We start from the raw sequence: 18,711 nt of genomic DNA on the forward strand, positions 1-18,711 counted from the left end.
TTTCTTTCTATTGACTATAGAGAGACCATGTAGTGGTTAGACCTTGATATCTAACTCTTGGGTGTTGAAAGTGAAGTGAAATGAGATCTGTCTTACTATATGAAGTGCAGAAGTCAAGGGGTGGGATGGATATCTTGTTGAAAATATATTGGTAAAGGATGAAAGTAGAAGATGAATAGTGAAAAGTGAAAAAAATACACCAAGGAGCTAACATTCCTGCTTATCTCTGTGTTAAGCTGGTTTTGTGGGCTGAGCTGGGAAACCCCATGTAAGAAAAACAGTGAGGCAGCAAAGCTAGAATCAGTGATGAGACTGGAGGAGGAGATAATTGTCAAAGTATGAGGAAAGGAGATGGGGAGACAGGAATGGGCCAATCAGCCAAGTAATATAGCAATAGGAAGAAAAAGTAAAGACAGGGGAGTAAACAAGGAAGAAAGTAAAAGGGAGAGTAAAACCAAAGAGAAGGAAAAAGCTCTCAAGAGATTTGAGACAGTCAAAAGGAGTGTCGGTGGGCAGTCTCAGACAAGTATCTGTGCCAAGAGGGAGGGTTTGGTTGCTGGGAAGCATCAGAGCTACGTGAAGGGTCATTTCAGCTCAGCTTGAGTTTCCCCTCAGGGTGGAATTGGGAATAGAAGGTGAAGTACAAATCAGGACAGTTTAAAATATCTTCCACCAAAAACCTTTCTAGGCCAAAAACCTCCAGGCAACTCAGCTTCTCTGCTTTCAAGTCATTCCCTTTGTTCCCATTTAATTCAAAGTCTCCTAATGCCTGGCCAGAGGCCTAAGCAGCCTCCAGTCTTCCCAGCAGCTTGTTTATGTGTCTGTTCTGTGCATTGCAGAAGGCATCTCAAGTCTTGAACAGGCATCAGAGCTTCTGCGCTTAGTAAAGTTGAGGTTGCTGTAAATCATTGTAAGACCTGGCTTCTGACACTGAAATGCCTAAAGATGATGCAAGGAACCTCACCGTTATTTGTAGAATATATTACTCGGTTTCAATTTGTGAAATAGAAACTGCTTTGCCTTTGTCAGCTGCATCTTTATTTCTGTCATGCATCATATGGCTGCTTGCGGGGCAGATTATCCACAGCATGAGGATAATAAAGAGATTGGGCCAAACTAATCGCTGATAAATCACTGGATTTATAGTCTCATTTTATTTATAGAATGAGTCTACAATTTTGAAGAGCAGAGATGAAATATCTCTTTCTATCAAGAGAAGAACTGGTCTCTTTTGATTAATAATGAATTTTTCAAAATAAAAAACAAAAGTAAGAAAGAAGAGTTCAGATGAATATCATTAAACAAAAACAGAGGTTGAGAGTAGCAGAATGATGTCCAGCAGGAGATTGCACTGGTGAGATCTGTTGTCTGACCTCTCGCATCAGACTTAGCTGGAAGTTTTTAAAGCTTCTTTATACCAGCAAGAACGCTTTCCATCAAAAGCAGTGAACTGAGCTTTTGCTCTCACATTTATCTACCACATACCCAAATTGTGTTATTTGGATAGGATTAACGTATGTCCTTCTGCATCTTTAGAACACATTTCTAAGAGGAAAAGGGACTTGAAAGGAAGAAGGGAAAGGAAAACTGAATGAAAAGAGCCGGCTGCTCTTTCTTGTATTCTTTTGTTAAAACTAAGGAGAGCTTCACCTGTGGAGGGAGATACAATACACAGGATGTACAAAGGGCGAACTCTGCTGCTCTAATTCCTACATATAAATTTAGATCACGAGCGACACTGTATTCACAAATAAGAAGGCATACAGAGGAGCAGCTCACTGCCACTGTTTGTAGTCGAGCATAATAGTTCATCTCCATATAAACGAATATATCCCCTGTCAGAGCTGCACAGTGTGTGATTCATGTCGTCTGTGCTATTAATGTACATGTTAACAGAAGTCCTAAGTACCTTATGATAGAAGTGTTCTAGAGAGGCAGTTCAGGATGAGCATGTACCCAGGTGACCTCTGTGTTGGCAGAAGTGAGAGGATTAAGGATGAAGGGCGTATTTCCTTGCCTTTACACGTTCTACTTGGTGGAATACGCTGTGTGGAACACTGAAGGGTGAGACAGTAGACACGGAGAAACTAACATCCAAGCCATAAATGTGCCTTTTTATAGACCTTTCTCAACGGTTCACCTTTTCCCCTGCAAAAATGAAGGTAAAACAGTGCTAACAGTTCCCAAATGAAAGCCTGGAAACTCGGGAATAAATAATGTGGTTCGGGCTCAAGAATTCGCCCTGGGGGAATTCCACTTGTGAGAACTTCTGTGGAAGAGCAGCACTGCTGTGAAGGCACTCGCAGGCCTCATTTTAAGAATTACTGCTTCCTCTAGAATAGAAAGCAAACAAGATAGATAAAAGATAAAAAAGATTAAAAAAAAGATAAAAATGTATCTTGGTGACACTGCACAAATAATCCTTCCGCAGCCTCCACTTTCATACTGGGGTTTTCAGTGGAATTTTGGGGAAGCAGAGAGCAGGAAGGGGAATAAATAGATTTGGTCTTGATTTGCAAGCTCAACCAGGATGTACTAATCTATTGCCACAGCACTTATTACTTAGCTGAGCATAATATTTTCTTGTTAGTCTTCAAAATATATACTCAAATAAAGATGAGGAACAAGATTCTCAGCTGGAGTAAATCAGCAGACAGTTTCCAAAGCCAAGCAAGCCACGCTGATTTATATCAGCTAAGCATCTTGCTTATACTCTTCAAGCAACAGCGTAACCACATGCACTCTGAATGCTCCATCTACAATCTGATACAGATCTGCAGCGTGATTAACTCTTACAGTCCCACCATCAGAGCATGCAGTTGTGTACAAGTCAGTAGGCAAGTCACAGCTGTGGCATCTACACAAGTTCCTCTTGTTCTGGCCTACTGTAAAGTAAGCAAACATGGCTTTTGTTGTAATCAAAACCTCCCATAAAAGGGAATTTTAAAAATATTTTAAGTAACATTGTTTTTTTTACCCCAATCCACGTGGCATCTTCTTAGGTGGGTCTGTTTCGAAAATCTGGAGTGAAATCTCGAATCCAGGCCCTGCGTCAGATGAATGAGAGCTCCCCAGAAAACGTCAACTATGAAGACCAGTCAGCGTATGATGTGGCAGATATGGTAAAGCAATTTTTCCGGGACTTGCCAGAACCTCTCCTCACAAGTAAGCTGGGAGAGACCTTTCTACACATCTACCAATGTAAGTAGCATTTATTACTATACTTATATAGTAATAAATATTTATTACTATATACAGCTCAAAGTTATTGTAAGTTATGTAATCATAAATTGTAAGTAATTTTGATTTGTTAACACTGAATGGGATTCTTTCTGCTCACTTCTGAGATGTATAAAAGAATATCTCTGCCCTCCAAATCCTTAGCTGAGAGATTTTTAGAACTGCCTAAAGGCTTCATTGGCAAAACACTGAGAGCATTCAAATCTTAAGAAGCTTTGAAAGTATCAGCCTTGCAATCAGGAAGACACCAGAAAGACAGACTGGCCATGAACATTAAAAATGTAAAGAAGACTCCCCTTTTTGCCACACTTCTTTAAACTGTGGGCCCATTTCGTGCAGATTTCTCAATATAAGTGAGTCTTTTGAGCATGGAGTATTATGCCCATGAGAATGCATGCCTGTGCAGTCTGTTCCCTGCTGTGACTTGATTGTTTGTAAAGCTTTTATGTGAAGATCTCACAAAGGAATAAAAAAGTCATGGATTTCTTGCTTTCATTTCAGCATAAGGATATATCTGCCTATGTGCACATCCGTGAGCTTGTTCATAAAAGAAACAGAAATTATTGGTGCTCATAAAATGGCAATCACAATTGCTTCCATCAGTGGAGTGACCAAGGAGAATATTGTTGTCTAAAAGGACATGTTCTACATGTCCTTCGAAACAAATTGCTTTTAAACTATTGCTTGATGAAAATTGGAATGTCCTATCTTGGCATAGGGGAGGCAACAAACAAACAACACAGAAAAATGGCAGATCTCAATGCCATCAGGTCTGTAGCCAGAAGGAATTCCCATCTCCAAGTCAAGAGCCTGGCATTAGGATTCACAGCAGCCAAAAGGCTGAACAGCGAAACAGTGCTACCAGCCAATAAAAAGTGCTGTAGAAGGAGGCACGGGCTGACTCTGTAGCCCTACACTGATCTGCAGTGGGAAGTCTGAATAACTCTTTTTACACTTGTGAGGGTAAAAAGAAGGCTTGGAAAGATATTCTTGTACTACAGAAGAACTTTGAAGGAATTCAGAACGTCTCAATTATAGGTCTTTTCCTGTGAGAACAGGAAAAGATGGCTTTTGTTGACACCAGAAAACAATGGTTGGATTAAAAACAAGTAGCAGTGTTGTTTTTTTTCCACTTGACCAACAACAAATATGTTTTTCTGTTTTAGATGGTACTGACAGAATCCCTTTCACAGAAAGAAAAATGTTCAAAATTGCTGGGATACCAATTGGATTTCATAATGTCTGCAATTAAATAAATTTGTAGCTGGGACTTTTTCTTCCCATTCATCCTGTTTAACAAATTATTACTGTGAGGTTAAAAAGGATTTTTTCTCTCTTAGTTTATTGGCAAGGGATTTCTGGTTTCCTAGGAGTTACTGAACATCGTTTTCAGATATCCAGGATGTTTTTCATGTGCCCAAAAGTTTTGATCTGCTATAATACAGAGGAGTGGGGATGAGAAGATTAGCGTAGTAGTCTGTATGGCTTAGCATTGATGGAACTTTCTCTATTCCCCTAAAGCCCTTCATTGCCTAATGTTTACAAACCCAAGAGATGAGGGGCAAAGGCTCCTCTGAATTCCCAGAAAGACCTGGCCTTAGCGCTTGAAAATCAGAGACATTGCACTGTGTTCAGTTTATCATTCATGTCTGAAAGCTTTTAAAATGAATTGCTTGTGCAAGATTAACAGGCAGAGCTTAAAAGCTGGCGGTTCCCTGTATGGTAAATCTACTTTTGTTGTTATTCTTTGGTTGTATTGCATACGTAACACAGAGAGGAGGGCTCCAAATCCAAGCTGAGAAAACTTACGGTAGTTTTAGGCACAAATCTGAGATGCTATTTAAGCATACCCGTTACTGCTTTCATTAAATTCTGCTACAGTTTAGGACACTTCAGTTTTTTTCGGAAGCTCCCCTAAGAGCTTCGAACTGTCTTCCCAAGGGACAAAAGTAACCTGAAAAATACCGAGTACTCCTTTCAGAAACTTCAAATGAAATTCTGTCTCTTTCATGGGAAATGGCCTTCCCAGCTGTTTATTTGATCTTACAGTTAACCCCTCTGAACATCACTTGCTTTGCCACAGATGTCCCCAAGGAGCAGCGGCTGCAGGCGGTGCAGGCAGCCATCATGCTGATGTCAGATGAGAACCGGGAGGTTTTGCAGACACTGCTGTGCTTCCTGAGCGACGTCACCTCCGTGGAGGAGAATCAGATGACTCCTATGAATATAGCTGTTTGTCTGGCCCCTTCCCTCTTCCATCTCAATGTAGTGAAGAAAGAAAGCTCCCCGAGGTAAGTTTCTTCTTAGCATTATAAATAAGTCTGTCCTTAACACAAAAAAGCATACAGGGTAGAATTTTCCAACGTGTCTGCTCTCTGTGATGCGTTACACAGGGCACGGCTTCAGCAAGAGGGGAAAGCCGACACTGCAGAGCCAGAAGCACTCTTGCACATGCACAGAAGGTGTTTTTGCGAGCCCAGCAGGGTGTTTCTGTCTGCGTAGTGGGAATATGCAAGTGCCTACTTTTCATGCAAATTTTCAGTGATGTATTAGTGAGTTTTACGTCAGTAATGATGGCTTCTGTGAAGGGAAAGGGCCTGATTTTGCTCCATTTGAATTCGAAGATTGGTCATATTTTAGAGGATTTGAACACATAGTCTTTCAGTGAGTGGTACAAGGTGTAAAGCTGTACCCTTGATAAAGTCAGTGGATGTTTGCAGAAATGAAGTGCAATGCTTGTTAAGGGAACAGGCAGGACAAGTGTGGGTTGGCAGATCAGGAAATCTTGATCCCATTTGGATCACTGAGTTTCTTCCAGACCACGTTAAGAAGATGTGTAACATGGTGAGGGTAGACTAAGCAGGATATAGCACTGCTGAACGTAAGTGGTCCCAACTTGACGTCCCTTCTGACATTTTTTCCTGTCTGATTTAAAATACACTGAGATCTATGGTTGTATACATGTATAGCATTTTCTGAGCAAGCACTTTAAGCAATAGTATTGTGCCTATTAGAAATCCTTTCCAAAACATATAATGCCTAATGCAGGACATGCATAATCTTTCCTGCTTTACTTTTGCTGCACTTTAGGTAAACATTTAGGAAAACATTTTTCCTTTTAAAATGGCCCAATGGTCTGAACAGTCTTTGTGATAAACAAAAGTTAAAGATAGACTTTTTGCTCTGGTGTTAAGAACATCCTGCCACTATGTTTGCTTTCGTATTGAAAAGATGCAGCTCTTTTTACCTGAGACGCTGAATTCAATTACAGAGTAATACAGAAAAAATATGCAACAGGGAAGCCAGATCAGAAGGATCTCAGTGAAAACCTGGCAGCTACTCAGGGACTTGCTCACATGATAATGGAATGCAACAAACTTTTTGAGGTGAGTGAGAGACTCAAACGGCATTATTCATGGACACATAATGCGGCATCCTTTGAAGTATTTATGTTTATGCTTGCATTCTCTATCTTGCATTAGCACAGAGATTGATGGTGGCTCACTTATTTGTACACTTGCTTCATCTGAAATTTATCTATCTCATTTCTTTATGACTGTTCCCTTCTAGCATTTGAAGATGCAACTATTAAAAATGCAGAGTAATTACGGTGCTTTTCAACTCAAAGATTAGTAAATCTTAGTTTAATTAAAATCAAAATCTGCTGTTTTAACATTTCATTTTATTATAAAGTTTTTAGTACATGAATTAAAACTAATCCATCTCAAAAAGAAGAGCTGATACATTTTCTTTCTTTGTGTCATGCAATAACGTTAAAGTCACACAGAGAGATGTAGTCATTCCTAGAGCTGCTTTTACTGCAGGTGTAGGAGAGCTAATGTTTGTGACCCCCTTCCCTGGAAGCACAAAGCAACATTTCTGAGGACTAGGGGAGTAACGCAACTGTATTGTCATAGAGTTGATCTGTCTAACATGGTTTTGCATGAGTATTGCTATTCTGACCCACTGATTATTCCATTATATTGCCTTGATTTCTCAGTAAGGCAAAAATAGCTATCCATTTTTCTGACTCATTGCAATTGGACACTGAGTGGTCCATCAGACTAGAAAGCATTGCCTTAAGGAGAAGTTCTCAGCAGGAGATTTTCCTTGTGTGATTTCCCCCACTTCTGTGACGCAGGTCCCACACGAGATGGTCACTCAGTCCCGAAACTCCTACATCGATGCAGAAGTGCATTCTCCCACCCTGGATGAACTTGGGAAACAAGTGGACGAGGAAGGAGGGAACTACCACATGTACCTTGAAAGTCTCATGCAGAATCTCCACAAAGAAGCAAAAGAGAAATTCAAAGGATGGGTCACATGTTCTAGTATGGAGAATACAGAACTCGCCTACAAAAAGGTAATTAGCAGAGAAGTGGAAAAAGAGGTAAACAACCGAAAATAAAATACAGCCTAGCTATGGGACCCAGTGACTTACATGACTGAACACATACCCTTCCATCTGCTGAGGCAGTGACAGTCCAGAGCTGCTGGAATTGCAAAAACAGAATAGAGGCCCACAAAGCAGCATGCCTAGCATGAGAAGATGAAGGCTAGGGTTGGGTGACTCTGGCATGGTAGGGAATGTGGTTACACCAGTACAAGAGAGACATGGACATAAAGGAGAGTCCAGTGGAGGATCAGGATGACAGAGGGATGGAGCACTCCTCATCCTAGGAGAGGCTGAGAGCTGGGACTGCTCAGCCTCAAGAAGAGGAAGCTCAAGGGGACCTCATCATTGTTCGTAAATCCCTGAAGGAAGGGTGCCAAGGGGCCTGAGCCAGCCTCTGCTCAGTGGTGCCCACTGCCAGGACAAGAGGCCTTGGGCACTAGCTGGAACACAGTACGCTCCCTCTTAACACCAGGCAGCACTTCTGTGCTGTGCAGGTGGCACAGGCTGCACAGAGGCTGCGGGGTCTCCTCCTTGGAGATCTTCCAAAGCTGCCTGGACATTGCTTTGGGCACCCTGCTCTGGGTGTCCCTGCTGGAGCAGGGATTGGGCCAGGTGGCCTCCAGAGGTCCCTTCACTCCTCAACCACTCTGTGATACTGTGAAGGGCCCTGGAAGGAGTGTGCAGTCTGGGTGGTGAGGGGACATGGAGTCTACGGGAGAGGAGGCAGCATTTCCCTGTTAAGTGCAATCCCTTTGTTAGCACTGAGAAATCACAATTACTCTGGTTTATAGTTAGTTTCTGTGTGTGACCTCTCTGGGGAGGTTCTGTGGGAGGCTTGAGAGCGAGGAGCAGGGCAAAGGTGGGAGTAGGATGTGGGAGTGGAGAGTGCTGAGGAATGGGGCATGGATATGTCTGGAGCCAAGGGCATGGGAGACTGAAGAGAGAACTGGGAGCAATCTGGGATGGGAGGGCTGGAGAACTGAGACCTATAGGGAAGAGGAGTTAGAACAACATAAAGTAATTTAAGATGGAAAAGGTGGGAGCTGGGATTCTGGGAACACAATTCTGGGTCTGTGGGAGGTGTTGGGGGTTTCTGGAGCACTGGAATTCATATGTGAGGATGCCAGGATTGGGAGGGGTAGGAAGGCAAGTCTTGCAAGATCCAGTTGACTCATTTGCTGCCTGAAATACAGCAGCCTTAAAACCATGCAGAAATGCTGCATATGAAGAATTTGGGATATTCATATTGCACATGATCTAGCACTTTCTGCTCCGTTATTGCTTGCTGTGAATGTGTAACAGTATCCATGAGCTACAAAGACCTGGCAAGTAGTTTATGTTTTCCTTCTTTGGAAGATGCTTCTCAGTACTCTCTTGCTGCTATTTTGAGGAGGAAACACTTGTGTATCTGACACAGAAGTGAATCAAAGTATTTTCTGCTCCTTCATGTTCTGTTCTTCCGGTAGGTGAACTGACCCTCAGTTCTGGCTACTGCATCAGATTGCCCAGGGTGGTGGCTTTGTTTCAGAACAGAGTTTCAATCTGTGCTTTCATCTGTTGTCGCTTTTGCACAACCAGATTCTTCACTGCACCTGGGTTGCTTGAGGTTACAATAGTGTCTGTGACACCAGAATAATAGAGCAATTCCACTGGTGGTCCAGATATACACTGGTGTGAAAGTAGAAGTATTAAATTGCTTTGGTTTTCCACCCAGGACTAGTATGCACATGTTTTTACATGTGAAGAGCAGCAGTAGCAATAATAGTGATGATTAGCAGGGAAATTTGCATGCTCTCAAGCTTCATCTTAAGCTCAAGTCGGATAACCATACCAGGATTTTGTCCCCAGTTATTCTCTGCTGAATATTTGTGTATATTTGCATGGGGTTCTTTGCTCTTTGCTGCTTTACTCCAGGTTGGGGATGGGAACCCTCTAAGGCTTTGGAAAGCCTCTGTGGAAGTTGAAGCCCCACCATCAGTTGTCCTGAACCGAGTGCTGAGAGAACGTCACCTTTGGGATGAGGACTTCTTGCAGTGGAAGGTGGTCGAGAGCCTGGACAAGCAGACAGAAGTTTACCAGTATGTTCTGAACAGCATGGCTCCTCATCCCGTCCGAGATTTTGTTGTTCTAAGGTAAGCTAAAGGCAATTCTCTGATACCTTTGCTATCTGCAATGCAGACAAGCAAGATCTGTTCTTATCTCACCTCAGCCTTAGCATCTGTAAATTGTTCTTTGAGAACTCTACTTCTGGGCAGAAGCATTTATTTCTTAAACTGAATCAAAATTATACACCTAGAGCACGCTGACCTTTTCTCTGATGTAATTTGAGCAGCACATGCTCCTGAGGCCATAAATGTCATTTATTCCTTAGAACAGATGTCTGATAATAGCTGCTGTTCTCTTAGCTTTGTTTGTTGTCAAAACAGTGCAAACAGAACCCAACTGTTTTTTACATTGCTTTTGCCATTCTCTGGGGAGTGTTTCATGTTTAAGAGCTAAATGTTTAGTGAAGAAGATAGCAATGCTTTTAAGCTGAGGGTCTTATAGAGTCTCTACATAAGCTGTTATTTTAGATTTGAGGTTGAAGTGTTTGTTGACCAAGAAATACTAACCCATAAATATTATAGTGTGGAAACGAACAGAAAGAGACAGTAGATTTGTGTTGACTGTTTTCAGGGGATGAGATCTCTCAAAGAAACGTATAGCTGTATATCAATATTCCAAATTCAGCCTCAGTTCTACTGCTTTCTACGTGCCCATACAGAACAGACAAAAATATATTCCTCTATGTACATCCTGCCTTTGAAATCCCAGCCCTTTTCTTGTTAGGAGCTATTGTGGAGCTGCTGACACATTTCACCTGCAGGGTCAGTCCTGCAGTTACTTATTTCAGGATGATTTTCTGTGTTCCCATTCTTGGTCATTGCTTTCTTCGACTGAAATGATGTGCCGGACAAATACTAAGCAGTTTGGAGAATGAAAATAGTCCAGTGAGTCAGAGCTGTAATAGAGGGAACAAAGATTGACGGAAAAGGATGAGCCCAATAAAATATAATTTTAATAATACATCTCTTTTATGAACTTCATTATTTTCTTGGAGAATGGTAACCAGCAGATATTGTTGGAATGGGGGAAGAATTATTGGAACTCTTGGAGGAAGATTTTTGAAATATTTTCTGTAAGACTTCATAATGTGAAAACTAGTCCTCCCATTACTCTATTTCCTTTGCCTTCCCACAGAATATTGGGCTAAATTAATTTATTTTGTAATTGATTTTCTTATATATTATCAGTTTATATGAGTGATAAATTTGACCCTCAGCTTTGCACCCAGAAGATCATCTGGGAGCGGCAGGGAGGTTTTGATGACCATAATTCTATCCTCTTATTTGCCACTTAATTCACTATTAGGTTTCATGGTGTTTTATGTTCTTTAAAGACCTGCTGTGCAGTCGCATCAGTTAAAGAAAAATCTTGCCATCAAGTCCTCGTTCTTTTCACTAACCCAGGCGGAATGACCCCCAAGGACTGAAATATATATCATATAACTGAATCCTGGTGGGTTTTTGAGGTCTGGAAACAGCCGTCAGGCAGATATGTCACTTACTGTTGTTTATCTCTTTTGATTTATATCATTAAGTTTAGAGCAAGGTTAGCCAGAGATATTGCAGTCAATTTGATACATTATGATTGGTGGGAAGTGAACAGTGAAATTGTAATTCACCTCTGGGGACATGAATAAATATATTTTAACAGACTGCTGTTTTCCCCTTTCCAGTCAAACTGGTGGCTGTAAAAGGATAAACCTCGTTCTTTGCTTCTTAATTTGGCAGTCGTAACATGGAGATTAGGCTCCCATGAGAATACCGTAAGGGTAAGAGCATAGGGCCAGTGTTTCATATGCCTGGGATCTGAGGCAGTTTTCATCTGCCCTGAACTTACATCACTTTTTGTTAAAGATTGCTCAAGTGTTTAGCATTAGTTAAGTATTACTGCATGTCTGTGAGTTAGGTGTCATACTTATTTTTATTCTTGCAGATATTTAGAGAAGTATGGTAACCAGCCTAAATCCATATCACCAAGAATAGCAATTGTAAGTCTTCTGCAAAGTCAGATGTACACAGTTTTCTACTTCAGAAATGACACAACTAAGTGTCATACAATTACCAAAATGATGTGGTCCCAGCTTAGCACTGTGCAGGTGGTGGCTCAGCATCTCACAGCAGAGACCTCACGATGTGTTGCATCTCCTAAGAATAGCTCATTATTTTTATTGAGGTACATACACATGCAAAACTTTGTGAAATCAGTATTCTTCTGTATTTTCCTGAATAGCAGTTCAATTTCGTATCAAAAATGCAGAATGTTAAAATACCTGCTGTCCAGACTTCATCAGTCCTTGAAAGCTGCTCACCTGCTCAAGCATGCAGCTTCCCAGGATAGCTTAATCCCTATCTCAGACAGTCCGTGGCAAGGTGATGCATATAATGCAGTGCAGTGGAAATTTCTTATTTCCACAGCATAGGAAAAGAATACAGACAATCCTGTGAGATTCCAGGCAGACAAGAAAGACGTGAGATACCAGAAAACATAGAGAATGCCAACAGAACAAGAAAAAAATGTTAAGTATTAAAGTCTAGATCTCCTGAACCTGTAAAAAACATCTGCAGCCTGTCAGAGAGGCTAGAAACTCAGGGATGGAAAAAATGAAACTAGTGATGGTGCTCAAAACAAAAGTACATCTTAATAGGCCAGCCTGAAATTTGACTGCTTGAGGAAAGAAACACAGTGGTAATAAGAAAACAGCTACCTGTAATTGGCTGAAAATGTGGTGACGTGTTCGTGAAACTTCACAGTTACTACTGCTTCCTGAGTAAAATTTGTTCAGTAGTTTTGTAATGCTCATGAAAGAAAACATGGCTCTGTGCTCCAGAAAATGCCCCTTTCTTCCTGTGAGGAAAGAAAACATAGAGCATAGATCCTATTGAGAGAAGAGGTAGAAAAACGTTGTTTTCAGGGCCTGTGGAAGCATGTTGGTTCTTCCTGTGTAGCATTGGAAAGGAGAAACTTTCCACAGGAATGTCTCTTTCTGGAGTGACAGGAGGACTGAAGCAAATGGACGACACCTTTGCGGGTGCCTGGGTGATCCATCCCTCTGGGGTACTTAGATGATGGTTCCGATGTTTGACAGCAAACCAAAACCTGCCTGAGGAAAGGAAGCCTCAACTTCATTATAATTCCTAAGAGAGTTAAAATGAAGTTTCAACCTTTGGCTATTGCAAGAAATTAACCGTTAAAGACTGTATTTTGACATTGCCACTTGGAGTGTGTGATGGCAAATTGTAATCATGTAATTACCACCAGCCACATGAGGAGCCTTTCCTCAGCTGCTGTGCATCAGTGGATATTAGCAGCAGAATGCCCTGATAAAATATGCTGCATTTATACATAACATCTCCAAGAGTACTGTACATTCATATAATTGATTGAATAATTGCATAACTGAAAGGACACTTTTTTTTTTAATCCAGATGCCCTCAAAATACATTCTGGGAGTTGCAGGAGCCAGTGAGAATTTCTGCTGTGCTACACTGTATTTGCTGCTCTGTAACAGTCTGCATGGGTGCAGCGCAACATTTCAGCCTTTGCTGGATGACTTGTGCTCACCTTATGGCCTTTCCAAAGCTTACAAAAATGGACTGTTTCCTACCCCAGTGCTTATAATGTCACTGGAGCAGTGCTGTGTCCTAGCCATTACTGTACTGCACACCATCTGAATTCCCAGTCCTGCAATAATTCAACTTGTTTGGAGTCAGACATATGGGCAAAGTGATAGCCTGTCTGTCTGCAAATGGCTCTGTCGTGTCTGTAGTATATGATGGTTACAAAATCCCTGTGGGGGGTAGCAAACTTCTTCCACCTGGAGCCAGCAGCAGTGTCAGCTGTGCGACCTCATGGTCAGATTCCCAGCTTGGTAGGGGAAGCAGAACCAGGTGGATGTTGTCTTTCAGGAAAACAACGTAGGTAGCACTGATTGGAAGATCTCCCCTTTAGTCATTTCAGAAGGTGAGCATTCAGGGGGTTGGTTAGCCTCATCCTGTGCCAAAATATCCTCATCTCCTAGCAGTTCCTAGCAAAATTATGGCACCCACCATTAAAATTAATACATTTCTGAGAGGAGATCTAATGACTGAGCTTGATAAAATTTATGTATCCTGTTTTGAGCAACAATCCCAATGAACTTCTAACATGAAACTCCTTCAGGAACTCATAGGACATAACAAGCAACAACTCCATAGACAAAGTCACTTAATGTGCCTCTGAGAACTGGTCAGTTTCCCACTCCCTTGGTTTCTCATGGACACTTCATGCAGGTTTTGTGGCTGCCTGCCCTCTCCCAGTTGCCTGCTTCAGTCTTGTCCAGTCTGTCCGTGTTCTTGTGCCAGTGCTGTATTTCAGCTTAAATATGTCTCTTCTCCCACTCTTGTGTTTTCCCTGGTTTGTATTTATAGGTAATATTCTGTCATCAGCCTTACAAGGATATGGCATCCTGGCCTTACAAGGATTAGCCAAAAAACAAACTGTAACTTCACTTCTCTTCCGTATCTCCAAAAGACTAGTTACTAAAGTGATTCAATCTTGAATGTGTTGCTGCAGGACATGGAGGACAGATTTGCCAAGGGGAACATGCATGCTGGTTGCCATCTCTGTGGAGCACGAAGAAGCTCCTCTTATGGGAGCGGTGCGAGCCGTTGTGATGGACTCTCAGTACCTGATAGAGCCGTGTGGCTCAGGAAAAGCCAGGCTTACCCATATCTGCAGAATTGACCTAAAGTAAGTATCTTGTCTGCAAAAAGCAGATGTTCAGTCAGTGAGGCAAAAACGTCCAGCTCAGGGAGGGGAGGTGTTGGGAACAGACAGCGTAAGTAACATAGGTTTGCTGCTTTGGAGTCCTCTTGCAGTCTTTTCTATCCACCAGGCTCATTTCTGTGTTCAGCATGTACTGTTGTTATGATGTGATCAGAGAAATAAATCTGGTTGTTTGATTACTGCAAGGAAGCACTGCAGATGCAGCACTTAAGCACTGCTTACAATGACAAGTACTCAAAGTCCCCAACAACACCATGGGTATTGGAGAGTAGGGGGCATGGGAAGCCCTTTCCTGTGGAGTACAGTTCTTGTGCATTTGGGTTTCTTAGTAACTATGTCTTTCCATTTCTTCAGAGGACATTCCCCAGAGTGGTATAACAAAGGCTTTGGACATCTGTGTGCAGCAGAAGTTGCCAGGATCAGAAACTCGTTTCAGCCTCTGATTGCTGAGGGACCAGAAACGAAAATCTGAGGAAGTGTTTGTGGAAGTGTGTACGTGTAAATCAGGGTATGGCAGAGAACAGGAAGACAGAAAGCAAAGCTCTTTATTAGGTTACAGAAGTCTGACCAGACCCAGGTTTGTACAAAGGTGAGAAAGGAATTATATAGGAAAGTTCTTTTATTCTGGAGACTTTGCCTCCCATGTCCCTTCTGCATTGATTTCAATTGCTGAAGTAAAATTTTCTTCAAAGACCTTTTATCTTTATTGTTTTAAAATCGTACTATTGCCATGACTTGTGTGTTACATAACTCTGGTATTTAAAGGCTTCTAAGAAGCATATTTTAATTGTAAATAAATTGTGTACAGTATGTATATATTTATCTATATTATATCTATATATATGTATATGTATAAATTAATTATTTTGTATATAATTCAGTGCTTTCTAGAAGTCACTTGCATCAGTTGGACTTCAAATGAATCCGTCACTTGTTTCTTAGTGTGTCACTGCTACATAAGCTGTGTTTGCTGTTGTCACAGGACTACCAGGGATAATCCACGTGATAACAGAAACGTTTGTTCTCGAGTTTGTTTTGTGTTTGTGTGCTACGAGAAGGTACCTAGAAGTAGATGTAGAAGAATTAAGAGAATTAAGGAGGAGGGAAGTGGCTGTAGGTTTAAAAGTAATGAGCGGATCAGTTTCGACAGATACAATGCATGAAGTGTAACTGAGACATTTGGAAGGCCATTTATATTCAGCTGCAGAAAGTTTGTGACTGTCAGTACAAGGAGATGTTGAAAACTTAGCTATTGCCTTAATTAGTGGTCTGTCTGTCACTAGAGAACCTCACTATGTGCAGTGTTCAGTGTAACTGCTCATTCTTAGCGAGTACAAGATAACACTGTGTACTGAGGTATCTGAAAGTCTGAAAGCAGACTGCTAAGTTACTAAGCTGTAAATGTTTTGTTTAGCATTTCATCTAGGCTGTGAGGAAGTGTTTCTGTGTTGTGCTTTCCTTGATCCATAGAGATGGCTAATTATTAAGAAGCTCCAAAGCAGGTTGTCTACATCCAATGGACAGAAAGATGTACGGATGAACACCATGCCTTTTAGTACTCTTCCTATAAAAATAACTAAACTTTCTGAAGCTTTTAAACACATCTCAGAGATGTAAAAGAATAAATGCAGTCTGTGCTTGGGAAGATCGCTTTTATAGTAACAGCAAGCATTTTTGTATTATATTGCACTGATCTACGTGATCCTGCCTCTATAGGCATTGGTGGGAGCAGGATCAGCCCCTGACTATGAGGAGTAGGAGCCATGTAAGCCTATTATATCATTTCATTTTCAGGGACCTATTATTTGCTAATGGAAGAATGCTTTAAAAGTCGTAATAATGATTTGTTGATGTTACCATTGAGGCAGGGTTCTCTTCTGTTTTTCACTAACCTAAGACCAAAAATGATATTACATCTATGATTCAATAAGAATGTACAAGCCTGTTAATATTGTTCTTCATTAATCGCATTTGTTCACTTTATTTATTGCTGCATAAACCAGCTGAGTCATTCATAGCCAGTGTTTTAGCTCAGTCCTTCCAACAAAGTCGACTGAGATTTAGCATGAGGTTGATGAAATGGGAGACATTTCCTACAGGAAGCTACGGTCTTGTGCCCTGATCTAGTTTATGGAGAAGTCTTCCCATGCAGTGGCTCTGCTGGTGTGGTGAATCTGCCCTGGGTACAGGGACTGTGGGTGGACAATTGATGTTAGAGCATGGCCCCATGTGTCACTGTGCATATGCTGGTGGGGGACACTGCCATCTGAGGAAGTGGGGTGGACAGGGGCAGGGTGACCCAGCATGGTCCCACCATGGAGCAGCAAGTCCCTGCAAAAGTCACTGGCATCTGTCCCTTGTGAGCTGCTGCTCTCTTTGTCTCACCCATGTTCTATTGAGCAGTGCACAGGATCAGGGAGCTTGGTTGCCTGTGAGCTTGTATATTGAGTTTGCTGCCAACAGTCACAGAATCACAGAATGGTTTGGGTTGGAAGGGACTTTTAAGATCATCTAGTTCCAACCCTCTGCTATAGGCAGGGACACCTCCCTCTAGACTACACTGCTCAAAGCCTCATACAGCCTGGCCTTGAATGCTTCCAGGGAGGGGGCATCCACAACCTCGCTGGGCAACCTGTTCCAGTGTCTCACCACCCTCACTGTAAAGAATTTCCTCCTAATATCGTGTTGCAACAATAGTTGCAACAATAGTTGCAACATGGAAATATTGGGATTTTTTAAGTATTAAGGGATGAGTGAGAGCACTTGCACTCTATGTGCTCGTGATGAGGTCCAGGTGCTCCCCAGGTGAGAGGTTCCAGGCAGCCATGGACACCACCCACTGCCCATGTCCATCCTTTCCCCTGCTGCCATTGGGACTGCAATCCCAAGGAGCAGCAACTCCTCCCATCAATGCCTGTAGCCATGGCAGCAGATTTCATACCAGCTGTTTTCCAAAACAGGAGCAATTAGAGCGCTTCTGCTACATTAGTTTGCATAAATGAATACAATTGTGCCTCGGTATCAATGGAAACATTCTCTGATACTGGGAACGGCAATTGCCTGACACTAAATTAGTTTTGAAGGAAATGAAGGGAAAACCTGGTCAGTGTTTTTATCCTGTCCAAGAACTCATCACTCAGCTGGAAGGGGCTCTGTGCCACTGCCATTGTTAGCAAGGTAGGTGTGTCCTCCTCACATTGCAGAAGCTCTGTCATAGGCTCCCAGCATCTCTAAGCCGTGTATCAATGAAATACGTTTTTGTTAAAATGCACGTTATGCCATGTCTACCGTTCAGCTACCACAGTACTATTGTTACGTTGCCATTGAGAATACGTTATGATGATTATGTTTTGAAATGTTATATTCATATCAATACCTCATATTTTTACCTCATCTGTTGGTATCAGTCATTAGTTGTAAATAAATCATTGCAAAATTGAATAAATTTGCATATATTAAAGAATGACATTTGTTTGATGTGTTCATTTCATCCATTGGCTCAGGACAAAATGTGTAGCCCTTGCTTTCTTTATTACAGCCTGCTGCGCACTAAGCTTTTCTCATACAGGACCTCAGTAACTATTTTGAGCTTAAAATGATATTGTTGTCTGCCATGATTCTCCTGTATCGTAAGCGTACTGGAGCTTCATGGCAAAGATATAGGAGGAAAGTATTTTGGAAGGCTGACTTGAGAAAGGTAAACTCAGGTCTGCAACAGTACTTAAACCCCTGACTCCAGTGAATTATGAATTCAACCATCTTTCTACACCTACATACTTGTCAATAAGTTGTGTGGAGATCTGTAAGAGTTCCTCTGGAGATGGGATGCTGAATGTTGGGTTCACATTCTCAGATGCTGGCTGTCTCAAATCCGCCACTGCCAAAGAGAAAAATGGTGCAACAACAGGAGAGTGATTCCTGAGGTTTGTCTTACACACATCTACAGATGGAATTTATTTCCCTCTGGATGGGCCTATGTCTCTCCAGCTGTATTTAATTATCAAAAGAAAAGGAATCTCAGCAAACCGGATGCTGGATTCTCTGGACTCCGGAGAAAGGAGTCAGCTATGAGAGATCATCTAGGAGAGAATAAATCTTTATGTCCCATCATTTAGAGAAAGCTAAGTATTATAATTTGGACTGAAAGTGCTTTTCTCCAATTCTCTGCCATAATAAAGGTGTGCAGCTGTAAGTCCATCCTTTCT

The 18,711-nt window shown here is 41.7% G+C and overlaps 1 protein-coding gene across 8 annotated transcripts in view; it reads left to right on the top strand.

Moving 5' to 3' along the window:
• Window positions 1-17,972, top strand: part of STARD13 (StAR related lipid transfer domain containing 13) — a 253,667-nt gene extending 235,695 nt beyond the window's left edge. For all 8 annotated transcript variants that reach the window (XM_021377987.1, XM_021378004.1, XM_021378012.1 and 5 more), the window contains 7 exons: window positions 3,003-3,201; window positions 5,324-5,531; window positions 6,512-6,626; window positions 7,382-7,603; window positions 9,551-9,768; window positions 14,294-14,470; window positions 14,861-17,972. In XM_021377987.1, coding sequence (XP_021233662.1) covers window positions 3,003-3,201; window positions 5,324-5,531; window positions 6,512-6,626; window positions 7,382-7,603; window positions 9,551-9,768; window positions 14,294-14,470; window positions 14,861-14,978 — 1,257 coding nt within the window. In that variant the 3' untranslated portion in view covers window positions 14,979-17,972. The remainder of the gene's footprint in view (window positions 1-3,002; window positions 3,202-5,323; window positions 5,532-6,511; window positions 6,627-7,381; window positions 7,604-9,550; window positions 9,769-14,293; window positions 14,471-14,860) is intronic.

The sequence above is a fragment of the Numida meleagris genome, chromosome 1 (genome assembly GCF_002078875.1).
Source record: "Numida meleagris isolate 19003 breed g44 Domestic line chromosome 1, NumMel1.0, whole genome shotgun sequence".
Lineage (NCBI taxonomy): Eukaryota > Metazoa > Chordata > Aves > Galliformes > Numididae > Numida > Numida meleagris.